General features: G+C 35.3%; 1 protein-coding gene and 1 long non-coding RNA gene across 9 annotated transcripts; one reads left to right on the top strand and one right to left on the bottom strand.

Annotated features, from left to right (window-relative positions):
* The first annotated feature begins 4570 nt into the window (after window positions 1–4570).
* Window positions 4571–16077, top strand: LOC140892390 (DNA glycosylase/AP lyase ROS1). 8 transcript variants are annotated; one of them, XM_073301259.1, is made up of 21 exons: window positions 4571–4772; window positions 4976–5028; window positions 5198–5935; window positions 6414–8234; window positions 8318–8725; window positions 9586–9676; window positions 9778–10873; window positions 10997–11076; window positions 11155–11239; window positions 11317–11408; window positions 11488–11556; window positions 11660–11696; window positions 11782–11864; window positions 12715–13179; window positions 13322–13358; window positions 13452–13509; window positions 13674–13813; window positions 13924–13989; window positions 14076–14190; window positions 14274–14312; window positions 15611–16077. In XM_073301259.1, the coding sequence occupies exons 3-21, from the start codon at window positions 5278–5280 to the stop codon at window positions 15733–15735; spliced, it is 5565 nt and encodes a 1854-aa protein (XP_073157360.1). In that variant the 5' UTR covers window positions 4571–4772; window positions 4976–5028; window positions 5198–5277; the 3' UTR covers window positions 15736–16077. The 8 variants fall into 8 exon arrangements, with proteins under 8 accessions (XP_073157360.1, XP_073157357.1, XP_073157359.1 ...); XM_073301256.1 differs by having other exon boundaries at window positions 5177–5935; XM_073301258.1 differs by having other exon boundaries at window positions 4964–5028.
* On the bottom strand, window positions 12883–17461 carry LOC140892391 (uncharacterized). Its single transcript, XR_012152816.1, has 4 exons — window positions 17350–17461; window positions 15247–15325; window positions 14602–14678; window positions 12883–13001 (listed from the first exon to the last, which is right to left on the bottom strand). It is a non-coding gene; the product is annotated as an uncharacterized lncRNA (long non-coding RNA).
* Between the last annotated feature and the right edge of the window lie 31 nt (window positions 17462–17492).

Genomic DNA, 17492 nt, shown 5'->3' with positions numbered 1-17492 from the left:
TTCATGGTCAAATATTGTCTGATCAGAGAGAACGAAAGGAATTAGTACAGCTGCACAGAGTTGGTTGTGAGCAAAAATATGTTTGGGTTAAGTTTTGAACTTTTGGGTTTTATTTCGGGCTGGGCTTGGGCTGGGTGGTCCGGGTCGGATCTGGGGTGTCATGGATCGGGTCAGTAGGGTCCGGGTCCGGGTCCGAGTTAGGTGGGCCGGGCTCGGGTATTTTAATTTTTAAGTATTTAATAGTTTAATTGTATTTTGGGCTTTAATAAATAGTAAAAAAATTATTTGGGCCTCCAAATAATTTTATTTGGACCTTAAATAATTTATTTAAGTTAGCCCAATAATTTTTATGGGCTTGAGAGCCCATGAGAATTTTTGGGCTAGTCAGTGGATTTTTGGGTCAATCTAGAGTTTTATTGGGCTTAATTAAGTTAATGAGCTTAAATATTTTTATTTAGGCTCAGTTAAGTTTAATTAAGTTATTTGGGCTAAAAATATGATTATTGAGTTTTATTTAAGTTTAATGGGCTTAGCGTGAGTGATCAGCAGTCTGGACCAACCCATGAAAAATTAACTAAGTCCGGAATATATATTTAATTATTTTTTTATGCATAAAGTCTATTTTAAGTATAAGCATATTATATTATGAAAAATTAATTAAATATATATTACGGACATATTTTTCAGTGCATGCATTCATGAAATTTCTTATGTATATAATTATGTAAATGATGAGTAATAAAATATTTTGGTGGAAATTGAAGTATGTGTGACATATGGGTGGTTTTCCACCATATGATTCGGTAGTATTACTACCATAGGGGTGGTTATCCACCATATGATTCGGTAGTTTACTACCATAGGAGGTGATTTATCACCGCCATCGTACGTTGGTTCAGGAGACTGATCAGTCGACACATGAGCGTCACACTTATGGATAGGACCATCTTCAGGTTTCAAAAGCATTGCTCAATTATGTTATATATGATGAAGAAATAATATGTTTATGATTATGGTTATGATTCAGTTTATAATTCAGCAGTTTTATTATGTGATGAAAATATTTTCATGCATGCTCATGTACATGTATATGTATTAATAATCATGTGATGCATTATTTTTAACCTTGTTATAAAGGATTAGACATGTTGAGCCCCTAAGCTCACTACGCTTGTATGGTGCAGGTGAGCATGATGACGTTTATGTAGCTCCTACCGGTGGTGAGGACTTATGAGCTCACGGAGCAGTGGACCCCGTGACCGTCACAGCTATTTAGTTTATTATGTTGAATTTTGAAACATGTTTTATTTTATTATTGTTTCCGCATATGAGATTTTTCAGCAGCATTGTTTATTATTTTAAATTGATGCATGAAACATTTTTAATGATTTATTTATTTAATATTTTTCAGGTTATTTAAGAAAAAGTATGTTATTTTTATATACATATATGTATGGGCATGTATGTATAGTAGTATTATTTAAAAAAAAAAAATAAAATTTCCGCATTTATTAGTAGTAGGCGTTTCAATATTCCTCATTGAAATATTTGGGAGTATGCTCTGGGGGTTGGACCATGTTGTTTCCTCCCTCAGGTCCCTGTCTACTCGTGCACATCCCTCGATTTAACCCCCGCATGAGCCAATGGACCTCTGACTCATGTGAGATGGGATCCCCTTCGAGGTCAACCATTTTTATTTTTATTTTTTTTAAATGAGGATTTTGAAGCCAACACTCACATTAGAAACGCGTGCATTACATTGTCCTCGAGTGAAGGACCACCAAACGGAGTATGGGCACCGTCTCTCCTCACAAATCGAGGGAATCAAAGACAAAAGTTTTGTTCAACTTGAAAATGTGCATGTATTTACCCCTAAGGTGATGTAAGGTGATGTTTAACCCGTGTTCGATAAGTTGGAATGAGATACGATAATTGTAGAAAGAATTCTAGAGTTCAATAAAATAGGAATGAGATTATATTTCTAATCATGGGCGTTTCAATGTAGGGGCAGCCTGCCCCCTTGAATATTTTTGTGAAAATATACTTGTTTTTTAAAAATTTGTAAACATAAATTATCGGTAATAAAATATTGTTCAAGCTGTTCTATCATTAACAATCCATGTTCGAAGAATGATGATAAATTGTATGTCTTCCTTATTATTTTAATTAATCTCTATTGCTATTTATTTGTATTCGAACTAAAGTTTCCGTCAATTAATCGAGTAAAAATGTCACAACAAAGTTAGTTTTAGTTTTAGACCGATATAATATTTTTTTTATTTAATTTTGATTGTGTGAACTTGTCGGTAATTTTCATATATCTCTAAATTTTTTCCCATTTTTCACAAACTTCTCCATATTTTATCTAAAACCTCTCATGTTTTTCTTCCTCTATCATCGTTTTTTTTAAAAAAATAACAATTTTTTTTAAAATAGTTAAATTATATGAGTATCTAAAAATCATATGGGATGACTACTTGTTTTAGTTATAGCCGTTACTAAATAATCATTATTTTATTTAGTATTATCATTATTATATTTTTCATCAAAAAAGTTTTGATTATAAATTTATTAATATTACATTGTCATTAATATTAATTTTTTAAATATCTATTTATTATTGAAAATTTTAAATTTTAATTAATGTTATTAATTATATTTTTTTTATAAAAAACTACGATAAATATTTATTATCAAAATATTTAAAAACAAAAACCAAAAATTGAGGGAATAAATATAAATATAAATAAATAAAAATGTATGAAGAATGAGAATTAATAAACCTACCAACATGGGGAAAATCATATTCCCATGATATGAGAATGACATTCACATTCCCATTCCGAAAGTAGAACCAAGCAAAAAATGGATCATGATAAAAATGTCAATTATATTTACACATCATTCCATCATATCAAATATATTTTTAAACCGATGAGGTAAAATTCAATGTGTTTAACCAAAAAATATAGTTTATTTTATTTTTGCTTAAATTACATTTTGATAAGTTTAAAAGATTATTCAAGAATATTTTTGCATAGTAAATTTTTTTAATACCTCTTCTTTATTAAACATTCAATTACCTCGTGGTGCTTGTGTTACTAGAACCGGTGGTATGAATAATACAAAGTTTTACTACAATTACCCAAGCTTAGAGAATTACTACGTCAGTGTTTGCAAACAACATCTAAACATCAAATTATTTCAATCAGAGTTAATTTTTCAATATGTAGCTTTTATTTGTGCGAACATGATCCCTTTTCAAAAAATACAAGAGCGTCTAAAAAAACTTTGTATGGGAAGTTCTCATAACTAATAATTTGGTATTGTTTGGGATTACTTTCAAAACGTGTTTATGATTTTTTCTTTAACAAAATTTCATTGTTTCGAAAAGTGATTATAAATTTTTCCATCACAAATTAACAAAATAATAAAAGTCATTTACTTTTTAACACAAACTAACAAAATAATTGGAAGTAATTTCAAAAACTACTTTAAATTCGTTCGCTTTTTAACACAAATTAACAAAATAATTAGAAAAAACAAACTTATCATTTATCTTTATTTAATTTATTTTGAGAATGGTCGTACATTTCAAGATTTAATTGATAAAATATATTAGTTATTAAAAAAGGCTAATAAATATAAAATCGAACTATATATTTAATCAACCAACCAAAAAAAAAAGCCTTATTTTTTCAAAAAAAAAAGCCTTATATAAATAGATTCCATGCTATATCGAAAATAGTACAACATTAATAAATCTAAACACTCAGCTCAAAACAAATAGGAATGATTCTATGATACACCAAGAGTGTTGCTCTCGATATATTTTGTACAAAATATTTATGCAAACATTTTATACAAAACAAAAAATACTAATGAACTCTACATGATTTGTTTTTTATTCAAATATTCGCAAAACATCTTATAAAAAACACCAACCATGTAACATAGAATCAACCTCAAAGATGTTTAACTTATAAATGTTTAACTTGATAAAATATATTTTCGAAACCAGCACTTAATTGGGTTTTCAATGCAGCAATGAGTGACATCGCATATTTATTATTTTATATATTATATTATTATTATTAGTTATCGTGACATCACCAATTTGACGGAACCGTTGTCGTTAAACCATCTTTTCACCGAACCCCAACCTCAACCATCACGCATTTCTCGCAAACCTAATAGTCTTGGCCAAAAATACAAATGAGTGCAGTCCATTAAAACCTCATTCTTTTGCATTGAGACTACCATCTCAACTCGTTCTCCAATCCTATGGTCCACTGTAAATGCTAAATCAGCAGCTTTATTCGGTACATCATAACCTTATGACAATTCTTCTTTTGACCTTTTATGCCATACAAAATCTCCCTTTAATTAATTGTGAATAAAATTGACTAAATCACATAATTCACTTTAATATATAATAAGATTTTAATTTAATTTAATGTAATGAAACAAAAGCAAGTTCCCTCTATATAATATTTTTTTAAAAAGTAAGTGTTAATAAATAACAAAATTAACTTATAATTATTGAAAATAAAATTAGCACCGAAGCTTGTTATTGTATCATGATGTGTGTGTTTTACCGGGAAAGAGTTACCAGCTCAAAGATTCTCTCACTAAATGAATAAAACCAGTGGTCTTTCCATTTGTTTGCTTCCATGCTTTCTCTCACCACTGCTTCAGGAAAAACACAGCCCAACGCTTTGATTAAATTTCCACCGCTTCATGAGATCTTGACCTGAAATCCTACAACTAGGGTGAGTTCAATTCACAAAATGGTTCCCAATTCTCTCTAAATTTCTCATTTTCTTCATCCACACTGGTTTGCTTTCTGTGGGAGAGAAATTTTTATTTATTTTTCAATAAAATTTGTGAAACAGTCTTGTAGCTTGGGTGAAAAGGCTCTGCTGTAGATTGAGGAAATTAAGTTATTATGTTAATTTAACAGCGCCTGTTACAGCCTCTAGCGTGGAGGAAAGCTGAAGATTCCTATGTTCACTTGTTCTGAGAAAGGTCAGTCACCAATTGTGATTAGTTGGTGTGAATTTTAAAAGCCAGGGAAATATAATTTTCATTAAAATGGCGGCTTTCTTCAATTTATTTTCCTTTACCTGTTCCTTGTTCCGATGAAGATTTAATTGTCTTTTTTTTTTTCTCATAGGAAATATGCCATGAAATGCAGTTGACGCAGAAAAAAAACTACTCATAAAAAATAACGGGGAAAACTAGAAGTTTTGCCTGGGTCTGTGCCACACCAGAGGGATGGCTGAAAGAAGAGAGGGAACAACTCCGCATTTAACGGATATCAATGTTGGTTCTTGGATTCCTTCAACCCCAGCGAAGCTGCATTTGACAGGGCAGCAATTGATCTGTGACAATTGGCAAGAAAATCACTTAGTTCATGTGAATAGGCTGATGACAGAAAGATCGATTCGGGCTAACCAAGTTAACGGAACAATTTCCGAATCTGGAAGGCTGTCGGGGGATTATTTGCCAGAAATGCAATGCCATTCAGTACCTGCATGCTCTGAATCTGGTGGGATGAATTTCAAGATCGGAGGTGGTTTCGAGGCTTGGCAAATGAATGAAGCTGCAGCTAATTCCCATGTTCATCGGGACGATTTGTGCAGTTTCACCACTTGGCAAGCAGGTGAAGCCACCATTTCCGGTCCTTGTGTAGATGACGTCTGTGGCTTCAAATTTTGCCAACCGCACAATGCAGTGAATTCCCATTTTTACGAAGTGGATTTACACAGTGGAATTTCGGTTAAAGACGCCGCCAAATGGAACACGCCTTTTGACTATCTCTTGGCTCCAACAAATGTCGCTGACACCAGTATGGCAGACAATGCAGTCTCACATAATGATTTTATGGCGACAAGAAGCCTTTCGGCTTCCAATTCTTACCCTCACATTGAAGGTAAATACTTTAAAATAAGCACGGGAAGTACTTCAGTTGGAGATTTAGGTAGTGTTTGGTAAATATTTTCAAATTTTGTGAAGGAAAAGCTCAAAAGTGTTATCTAGAAACAATCTTAAACACTACCTCAGACAGTTTGCTTGGAGCCAAATTTATGGCTGAATCAAATAGCATGCCGGACACTCTCAAGGGTAGGGAATCCATGTGCAGCTTTGAGTGTTGATAGTAACTATTGCAAAAATGCAATTTTGAATAACATAGCTTGGTTATATAAGTTGAGAACGTAGAGGTCGTAACCTGAAGTCACTTGTTTCTCCTATGCCCTTGGCTACTAATCCTGAAATAAAGTAGATGAATTGAAATGAGAAACTGATGATATATAGGAAATCAAGAATATGAAAAGGTCTGTGAGGGATGCTTGCGTTAGGTATTTTTGTATTTTCCTTGAACTAATATTTGAATCTGTTCTTGTTAACAGCAGATGGAACTTCAAGCCCTTCTCGGATCCTTTTCGACCTAAATTCATCACCAATGACGATTAAAGATACATCATTTATCAACAGCAAGTCGGGCCAGTTTGAACCTATAACACCAGAGAAGACCAATAAAGGGGAGTACATGCAGGAATCTGTCGTGTTGGATTCGAACACAGATGAAGTGCCAGTGGAAAAGGATTCACAAGAGAACAAAATTTCTAGGGATGAAGTAAGGCAACTTCGCAAAAGAGTAAAGAACTCTAAGTTGGATGTTGATTGGTTCTACGACACCACTTCCACTCAACTGCAAGAGAATCACAAGCCTGACAAGGAAGGCAATAAGGAAACTAACTTGACCAAAACACCACAACAAAGGCCAAGGAGAAGAAAGCACCGGCCAAAAGTCGTGATAGAAGGCAAACCTAAACGTACTCCTAAACCAAATAAAGAAAGACCTATTGCTTCCCAAAGAGTCAAGAAGTGTACTCAAAGAAAAAGAGCAAGCATTACTAATGACATTCCATCAGAAGGGGAAAGCAGTGGAACAGATTCAAGTGATGAGGTTCCTAATTCTATGAATACCCCAGGCGGAAGGAGTAAGTGTGGGAGAACACAAGGAATTGACAAACTTGAACCTAAAATGAAGAGTAGTACGCCAAAAATAAGAAGTCTAAAATCCATCGAGCAAACCAGAAGTTCATGCAGAAGATCTCTGAATTTCGACTTGAAAAACCTAGTAAGAGAAGAAAGCTCTCCGTGTAGTTCATCTGCAAACAGTGATATGGAATTGCAAGCAAAGATGGAAGTAGAGATGAAGAAAAATCACATTGATGCTTATGAACTTACAAGTTCTTCTGATCATTTACCGGAAGAATATCTTTCAAGACCTAACAGAGAAACCCCAAACCTATCACCTCATGAGAAGATGGATTCTACGGATGACCACATGGTTACAAACCAGAATATATGTACCAGAGGGAAGTGCCAAATCGTATTCTTAGATGCAACACCTGACAAAGAGGAGATTACTGCAAAGGTAACTCTGAATCCTAGTGGCTGCTGGACACCTAAGAGTCCAAGTGATTCCAACTGTAGCAGCACATGCATGACACGGGAAAAACAAGCTGGAAGCTTAAAAAGACAATACATGAGTATCACTCCTGAAACAGAACTCTGCAACAGTGCATTTTACAATTCCTCGGGGTCATACTTTTCTATATTCTCACAAAATGCAGCTACCAATGAGGGCACTACCATAATGCATTTCCCAGCAATTTACAAGAAAAAGAGAACTGACAAGAGACAGAATAGGCCAACGACCAGTCCGGACTGTACAATGACTACCTCAAACAATCGTGTGAAACTGGGAAATCAGCCTCTTGATGATTCTTGCAGAATGCTGTTCACATCAAAATCTTATCAGGGATCTTTTGTTTCTCAAAATAGAGTCATTTATCCACAAAACCATTACCTTGAAAATGATAGAACTCGGATTAAAGAGCAGACATCTAAATGTCGGCTAGGTTTGGGACCTACAGAGTGGATTAAGAAAAAGAGATCTAAAGGCCCTGCTCGAGTGCGGAAGTTAACTTCCTTAATAGAAGTTTGCAAAGAGCTGCCAGCTTCTTCAAGTATCACCGCACAATTTTCAAGAATAGATCGTAAAATACAAAACCCACTGGAGAAACGGTCATGCATGGAAGCCCTGAGAGCTGACATCTGCCCAACAATGACAAAAAAGAAGAGGTCGAAGCGAAGCGTACTTATCAATTCAACAATAAAAAATATGTCTAATCAACAAAAATTCACCTGCAATCTAGAAGGTAAAACCTATTTTGAATACTTTCTACAAGACAACTTTGGAATGTGGATATCTTTTTTAACTTGTTTGCATCATTGGATGCAGGACCACTCTTTACTATAGCATGGAAACGCATGTCTCTGATTGATTCAGTCATTGAGAAACTTAAACAACTTGATCTAAATGCGACCAGCCTAGCATCAGCTCAGAAACAGAAGGCACTTATGGTTCACAAAGTTCAACATCAAGAGTACTCTGCCCTTGTTCCCTATCAAGGCGGTGGAGCTGTTGTCCCATTTGATAGTTTACTTGATCAACTTAAAAGAAGACAACATCGGCCTAAAGTGGACCTTGATGATGAGACAACCAGAGTGTGGAAACTTTTGTTAGAAAATATAAATAGTGAAGGCATTGATGGAACGGATGAAGAAAATAGAAAATGGTGGGAAGAAGAAAGGAGAGTATTCAATGGAAGAGCAGACTCATTTATCGCCCGGATGCATCTTATACAAGGTATATGCACATTTATCAAGTTTTCCTTATAGATGTGATAAAATTGGCAGGTCACTGGTTCTTCAGTGGTGGAACCCATAGACAAATCTGAATAATATGTAAATGGAATTTGTACAAATAAAAAAAATAGAATTTAGTAGAAATGAATGCCAAACTGATCATCTGAAATAGCCAGTCCTAAAAAGAAACCCAGTATTCTATATTTTTAGCTACTTGGTTTAGCATGTCTACACTCATATGCATAGACTAATAAATACATATAACTTCTTCTTGCATAAAATTACATGTCTAATAGAAGGCTTGTTCGGCCAAAACTTACACAAGACAGACATGTGATTGGCTCTGTACGTGAAAACAGTTGCATATCTAAACTAATCATGAGAAGGCTCATTGCTATCTATTTCTGTTATCAAAATACTTCTCTTATGATGCTCCAGTTGAAACTAAGTTAAGCAAGATATGATAACACACAGAAAAACCTTTCCCTCAACCAGTTCCAGCAAGAAAATCACAGAAGTTGTTACCTAAAAAATGGCTGACTATCAGTGTTCAACTTATAAATAGTGAGTTAGCACAAACCGAACCTGCATCTGAATGTAACGAGAATTAGATGAAACAAGAGCATGCATATGAGTAAATGATAGCTTAAAAATATTGCTGCTTCCCTTCTATTACAAATATTCTGACCCTCAACGAAAGAGATGCATATAAACGTATATTCATGCGTTTTGTAAACCTGCTCCCTGTAGCCTGAGAACTCTAATCTTCTGCTGCATTTAGAAAGTATCTAATATAATGTCAGCGGGTCAATTCTTTCACAATTTTAAAGCAATCTAAAATTGTGAAAAGTTTCATAACAGGAGACAGGCGCTTTTCTCCGTGGAAGGGGTCTGTTGTTGACTCTGTAATTGGTGTTTTTCTCACTCAAAATGTTTCAGACCATCTATCCAGGTAGATCAATATTTTTATTTGTACTTCAGTCAAATGCTTCCAAACATCTAAGCTCCTCAATTTTTAAGTGATGATGTTACTGTACTCATTGAGTTTTTCAGCTCTGCCTTCATGTCTCTAGCTGCACATTTCCCCTTCAAGGCAAAGATAAACCTTGCAGAATTATATGACGAGGAAGTACATATAAAGGTTGAAGAACCTGAGGCATGTGTACTGAATCATGGGGAAACATTTATACCGAACACACCATTGTCAAATAAGCCAGTTTGTGGAGAGGATCCTAAGATACTTCAGGATTTTGACTGTGATGATATCAAAACAGTGACCACTGTTGAGCCCACTGAGAAGAATTTTGACGACATCGTCCCACATGAAGACTCCAGAGGCCTGTTTTCAGAAATCTCCACAAATGGTCCGGTTTTGTCTGATGAATCTATCACAATCAAGTCGACGAGCTTGACAGACGTCCAAAAAGAATTGGATGATGCACTTTATTCTCAAACTTCAGTCATTTCTTCTCAGAACTCCATTGGTTCTCTCATTGTACCAACGAGCCAAAGAACTGAATCTTACTTATTGAGCACCTCGGAAAAAGAGCCCACTGCTGAAAAACTAAATAAGTTCTCCAGCACTACTTCTTTTGTCAAGCTGTTACAGATGGCTGGAACAATGCTCCATGGTGTGTCTGAAAAAGGCAGTCATGGGAAAATGTCAGATGAAAGTGGAGTACAGCCAGAAAGGTTGACCCTCAACTTGCAAAATGAGAATCATTTCACATCCGCTGCAAAACCTCCTATGTCATATAACTATACTTCACGTATGAAGGGACACCACGAACCAGTAACAATCAGTCCACAAAATTTGATGGATGTTGCAGGTGGTAGTAGCAAAATTGACCAATCCAAAATGTCTGACCATAAGGAAGTTAACTCAAATGCATACGATCCTGATTATCAACCTAGCAAGTTATTTAATGGACAAAAAGCGAAAAAAAGAAGAATGGGAAAAGAGAAACGGAACCCAGTTGATTGGGATGTGCTGAGAAAACAAGCACAGGTAGGAGGCAAAATAAGGGAGAAAATGGAAGACAGAATGGACTCAGTGGACTGGGAAGCTGTTAGATGTGCAGATGTTGATGAGATTGCCAAAATTATCAAAGACAGAGGAATGAACAACATGCTAGCACAAAGAATCAAGGTTTGTGGTTGAGCTTTCGACAGAACTTCAGATCTTGCTATTTAACATTATTACACATTAAGTTCCTCGGGCATCCAGAAATCCTTTGCCACCAAATGATGATAATTTGCAATGATTGTCTAGGGATTCCTCAATCGCGTTGTTAAGGACCATGGAAGCACTGATCTGGAATGGCTGAGGGATGTTCCACCAGACAAAGCAAAGTAAGCCTGCGAGACCTCCCAACTAGCATTTATAAGTATCAAGTCTTAGGTATTAACAAATTTTTTCACTTTCTACAGAGAGTATCTGTTGAGCATTCAGGGATTGGGTTTGAAAAGTGTAGAGTGTGTGCGGCTTTTGACACTTCATCAACTTGCCTTTCCGGTAAGATTAACCTTGGTTATAGTTATTTTCCTTGATATGGATTTACCAACATGGGTGCCTCTTCTGCCCTCATAAAGGTTGACACCAACGTCGGGCGTATATCAGTACGACTAGGGTGGGTTCCTCTTCGGCCATTGCCTGAGTCACTTCAGCTGCACCTACTAGAACTGTAAGCGTGCCTGTTGTACCTTCCGATAGCAATGATTAGCCATACCCGTACGGAATTGATATGTTGTTTCGTTGTGTAGGTACCCAGTGCTGGAGTCCATACAAAAATATTTGTGGCCTAGGCTATGTAAACTTGATCAAAGAACACTGTAAATAAAATTTCTGTACATGCGTGCACCAAAAATTTTCTACTTACCAAATATTCCTAGTCATCATCACTTCAATTATCTAATTTTTGTCTTCTCACTACAGATATGAGCTGCACTACCAAATGATTACTTTTGGAAAGGTATGGCATTATTGTTCAGATATGCTTAGATACTCCATTTGGACCAGAAAAACTGTAAATCTGAAGCCAAAACATGTCTTCACAGGTATTCTGCACAAAGAATAAGCCAAATTGCAATGCATGTCCAATGAGGGGAGAATGCAGACATTTTGCTAGTGCATTTGCAAGGTTATCCTTCATTTAATACTTATTGCAGCCGAACCACTATATTTATTTGAGTGTTATAATTGCTCCTCTTGAAGTGATATATTTAGGTAAGGATCACATGCTTAGCATCAAGATTATAAATTTAAATCTCTTTTTAATAGTTAAAAACAGATGACAAAAATAAATTTAGATAAGCAATTGAAACTGCATTGAATTTTCATCAAACACAAGTGTTACTATGTTAGAACCCTTTGAAAGTGAAAGTGCAAGCTCAGATGATCTGGTACAAGCTGAAGTCAATTGTTCAGCTCTAGCCCAATCACAAATATTCAAAAGGTCACAACTCAGATGCACAAGGCCTTAATGATTTATTTTATTTTACTTTTTAAAAAATAATATAATAATATAAAATAAGAGTCATATTTAATATTAAATCAAATGCTTATAAGCAGGTTTATACTTTATTGTATGATAATTAGAATAAGAATGATAATTATTAGTAAACCAAACGCTTATAAGCAGGTTTTATACTTTATAGTATGATAATATAGAATAAGAATAATAATTATTAGTAAAACAAACGCTTATAAGCATCTTAAATTCTTAATAGTATTCAACATAAAATTTAAAACCAATGTACATATATTTTGCAGCATGTGTTCGATAATTATAATTCAAAACAATGTATTCTTTAAAAAAGAAAACAGAAAGATTATATATGAGTTTGCACCATCCAACAAAAACTCTTGTTAGGAAACTTTAAGAGCTTGGTCCCAACTAAACTAGTTTGCATCTATACTTGTAAGTAGGTATAACATGATGATGGTTTTGACATATAACGTCAATTGGTGGAATCTGATGAATGATGCAGTGCAAGACTTGGATTACCAGCACCAGAAGAGAAAAGCATTGTGAGTGCAGCAAAGAACAAAGGAGCAGATCAAAAGTCAACTGGAGGAATGAATACCTTGCAATTGCCTTCACCTCAAGTTAATCAGACAGATGTTGAATTGGAAGTAAGCAACACTCAACCCATTATTGAAGAGCCAACTACACCAGAGCCTATAATTGAAGTGCCAGTAACTCCAGAAACAGAACTTGTGCAAGTTCCAGAATTTGACATCGAGAACCCTTTCCATGAAGATCTTGGTGAAATTCCTACAATCCAACTCAATATGGAAGAGTTCAATCATAATTTGCATAAAATAATGCAGCAAAATGCAGAACTTCAGGAGCAAGATATGTCAAAAGCCTTGGTAGCTTTGAATTTGCAAGATGCTTCCATCCCCTTTCCCAAACTTAAAAACGTGAGCCAACTAAGAACAGAGCATCAAGTGTAAGTAAGACTCTTGTTGTTGTAAAATGATTAACATGCCGCACCACATTAGACCACCATAAAATTTACGAATCAGTCGTGTGAGATTTTTTAAAGAATTATTGCCGCTTTTGAGTGACTGACCCATTTAGTCTCAATACAGCTATGAGATTCCAGATTCACACCCTCTACTGGAAGGGGTTAGTAATATTATCAGCTTGTTTCAATACTAAAAATGTGTAATCAGTACTACACCTTCCTTCCTTGACCAATTATAATATCTGAATATACAGGTGGACAAACGAGAACAAGATGATCCTTCCCCTTACTTATTTGCAATATGGACACCAGGTATGAAAACACAATAAATAGATTAAAAATTTCCTGCTTGCGGTGTAAGAAATATGATCACATATCTTGTCTAATGAGAAACTTCCGAGAAAAAGGTAAAATGATTTTGAGGTCATCAAGAGTTGCATTATAAACTGACTAGTTCTACCAATATTTCATATTAGGTGAAACTCTAAACTCTATTGAACCACCAAAGAGGCGATGTAGCTTCCGAGATTCCAAGAAACTATGCACTGAAGAAACTTGTTCATCGTGCAATAGTATACGTGAAGCAGACTCTCAAACTGTTAGGGGAACTCTTCTGGTATGAACAATACTACGATAACACAATATCTATGGTATAACCGTATAATAAATTTGATAAACAAAATTCCCTAGCCAAATTAGCAAGTCTAACATTAAAAAGCATAACAGATACCATGCAGAACCGCCATGAGAGGAAGTTTTCCACTTAATGGCACATACTTCCAAGTGAACGAGGTAAGGAAGAACCACGTTTTTCGTTCATTAATGATTCATGAAGCCATGTCCAAACCAATATAAACTTCAAATTTGTTTGTCTGCAGGTGTTTTCTGACCATGAAAGTAGCCTTAATCCGATGGATGTTCCAAGAGAGTGGCTATGGAACATGCCGAGGAGAACTGTGTACTTTGGGACATCGATACCAACAATTTTTAAAGGTAGAGTGCAAAACACTGAGTAACTGGAGACAGTACATTTTTTTCAGAAGATTTACATCATGATATCTCTTTCTGTTTATTAGGCCTGTCGACAGAAGGCATCCAACATTGCTTTTGGAAAGGTATGTTCAGATATTTGACTATTCTTGTTTTAGCCGTTCCACTAACACATTATATTTTAAGATGCAAACATGGGATACAGTTTAAGTAGTCAGCATAATGTCTGAATAGGATTATTGTTGCAGCCATGCTAAACTTTTCGGCTATCCTATGTGATGATTATTAATGAAGAAAACCATAATATAATTAAGTGAATCTCAAAATAAAAGCAAACTTTTTTTTATACCCAAAATTAAAATATAAACCACATCTTTAAGGAAAATAGAAAGGGTAGAAGCTTGGGGATATCACCTTTATCTCTTTCCAGCGAGCGCCGGTGTTCTATTGAATACCTTCAGATGCCACGGTGGGATGAATTTTTTCCATGCCTGTGTCATGTAAGTTAAAATGTAACTACACATTACAAGATCCCGTATTTGATATTTGAAGACAATGTAGATCAATTCAACAGGGTCAAAAAACACTAGAATGTTTTGAGAATCCAGAGGTGTTTAGATTGTCATTCTTTCCTGAATTGTTTATCATGCCCAGATCTTTCCTCCCTTGAGAAACTGCATAGATTCTTAATATACTTCATGTACATACCGTCAATTCTTTTCTTTAACATGGGTGTGCATCCAAATTTCATAATAAACCGCTATTAAAGTCTTATGTTTTTCCCCTCCCCTCTTCTATTTGGTGGACCAAAAATATCACAGTTTTACAAGTGGCCACAAAAATAACTCTCTCTCCATCTCAATTTAATACTTCATTTTCATTTCCGGATGTCCCTTGATGACTTTTCACCTTCTATAAACAATAAATTATTTCAGGAAAATATCATCCTCAACTTTGTTGTATTGTGACCCCATTGATCTATGAATGTTCACGTCTCAACTTCAACCTAAATTTTTGTACGCATTCAAAAGGCATTTTAATCCAAGACAACTGGATTACCTCATTATTCATCATCTCTATCTTTTTTCTTGCTTCTTTTTTTAGCCCCGACATCTCCAGTGCCTCTCATTTCTGAACTCTGCCAAATAAATTTTAGCCAGAGGAGTCTGTTAAGCAATTCTTACACAAAGAAGCTCATAACGGACACAATCTGACACAAAACAAGAAAAGAAACCGTACAAAAGAGGTATTTAGCCGATTTCAAATGTGAAAAGCCACGGGATGGCATAAATTTATCTCAAAATAATACCCTTTCACTAAAGCAAAATTTATACTCTCTGATATTTATTGTGTATCATACTACCTCATACAACTTGTTTACCTACTTCACATCGTCATCATAAATTTCCGTCATTTTTTTCAGGGTTTGTCTGTGTAAGGGGATTTGACAGGAGAACAAGAGCTCCCCGCCCACTTATCGCCAGATTGCATTTTCCAGCCAGTAAGTTGGTCAGGAGGAAGGGAAAGATGGATGAGAACTACACCTAGACTCGACTACTATAACATGCGTAGGATTGAGTTTACAGCAGGGGCAATAACATCAAAATGACTCACAAGCTGGTTTAACGGAGCAACTGCACAATTTTAACCCATTCTATCAACTTCAACTTGAATAGAGACAGATTTAGTGAGATGATGACATTTCATCATAAAAGATAAAATCCATGTTGTCCAGGAGGGGTTTGAAACAGGCCTCTCTTTTAATTGTTTATCTAATGATGAGATTAGTTCATTTTCCAGAAGGCTGAATGCTTGTAGTTCTTGGTTGACAATGAGAATGAGGAACGATGGTAATACCGGATTTATGATCAAAGTAACTTTTAACATGCCTAAAATGTACTCCACTTTATTTCTTGGTGAATTCTAAGGGAAGGACAAATTATTCATGGGAAGAGATTCACGATAGATATAATCCAGTGAACCACGGAGTTCTTTGGGAAATCCTACGAAGTATATACTGTGTTAGCTCAGGCCAAGATAATCTTATTATTATGAAACATCAACAAGTTAGTCGCTGCATTAATGTTACAACATTCAGATTATACTTAGCTTAAATCAATTTGAATCATGTGCTAACACATTGCATCATAATAAAGACGGTGTGATAATAGAAATAGGACAAATGATGTTTGGTATAAAGAACTTGGAGCCGATGCTCAATGCAGACGAGAAAAACAAAGATAGTGAGAAGAATTCAGCATTGGAATTATAACAAAAAGGGATTAAATATTTCTGTATTTTTTCCTTAAATATTAGTTCGTATCCATACATGTATCAACCCACCCTTGTCTTCTGGTCCCATCTCCATGGCCCCATCCCACCTGAATCCTGGATTCAACCTGACCCAATCTATAAACTAGTGCAGCAACCAAGCTATAAACTAGTAATTTAGACAGTTAAACCTGCAAATAAATGCCTTTGTTTTGTTTTGCTAAACAAGTTTGGACAATGTAAATGCTGAGCTCGGGCGATGCAATACGCCTGAACCTAAAAAAAAAACCGAAAAGAAAAATGAGCCATGATAGTAGCACTGTATTGGTGGCTCGAGTTTCAAATCGCTATCCAAAGCTAAAGTAAGAGCCATTCAATGATAACAATGTAATAATTTTGTGATCGACTTCCAATATTTACATCTCAATTCATTTACATCCTCGGGGATATTTGTGGTCCGTACTTCTCATGCATGTTCCCAAATCCTGGAAAACCCCCTAATCCTACAAATGTTGGCACAATATAAACCACTATTTTTTTCAGATCTAAAGGTTTGCTTCAATATAAAGAGTTTTGAGTCCAGGTAATATGCCAAAAGACAAAAGGGAAAAAAAAAAAAACAAACAAACAAACAGAAAGAAAAAAATAAACATTTTTCAATCAAATAAGCCATCATGCACGCAGCAAATAAACCTCCTAGTATAAAGTTCCCTCGGTCCATCAAATATATGAAATCCAACGAGATTGAAACGTAAAAAGCATAATTACGATCATTTTTTTAAAAAAAAAAGTCTGAATCAATAACATGAAACGGTTTTTTACATACGTGAAGCTGTGTGCGAAAAAGTACGACGAATGTGCAGAAAAAAACGTGTATGAATGTTCAGGTACCGTTCGAGTGCAATGCGACTGAAGATTTCGGTGAAGCGTTGAGGAAGCGGAGCAGGAGCACTTGGGGCGAAGGGCAAATTTTGCCGCCTTCGAGCTTACTCGTTCCCTCCCCTCTATTTTGGTTATGTTTGAGTGCAGCCGCG

The sequence above is a fragment of the Henckelia pumila genome, chromosome 3 (assembly GCF_033568475.1).
Source record: "Henckelia pumila isolate YLH828 chromosome 3, ASM3356847v2, whole genome shotgun sequence".
Lineage (NCBI taxonomy): Eukaryota > Viridiplantae > Streptophyta > Magnoliopsida > Lamiales > Gesneriaceae > Henckelia > Henckelia pumila.
This window is presented reverse-complemented; position numbering and strand designations above follow the sequence as displayed.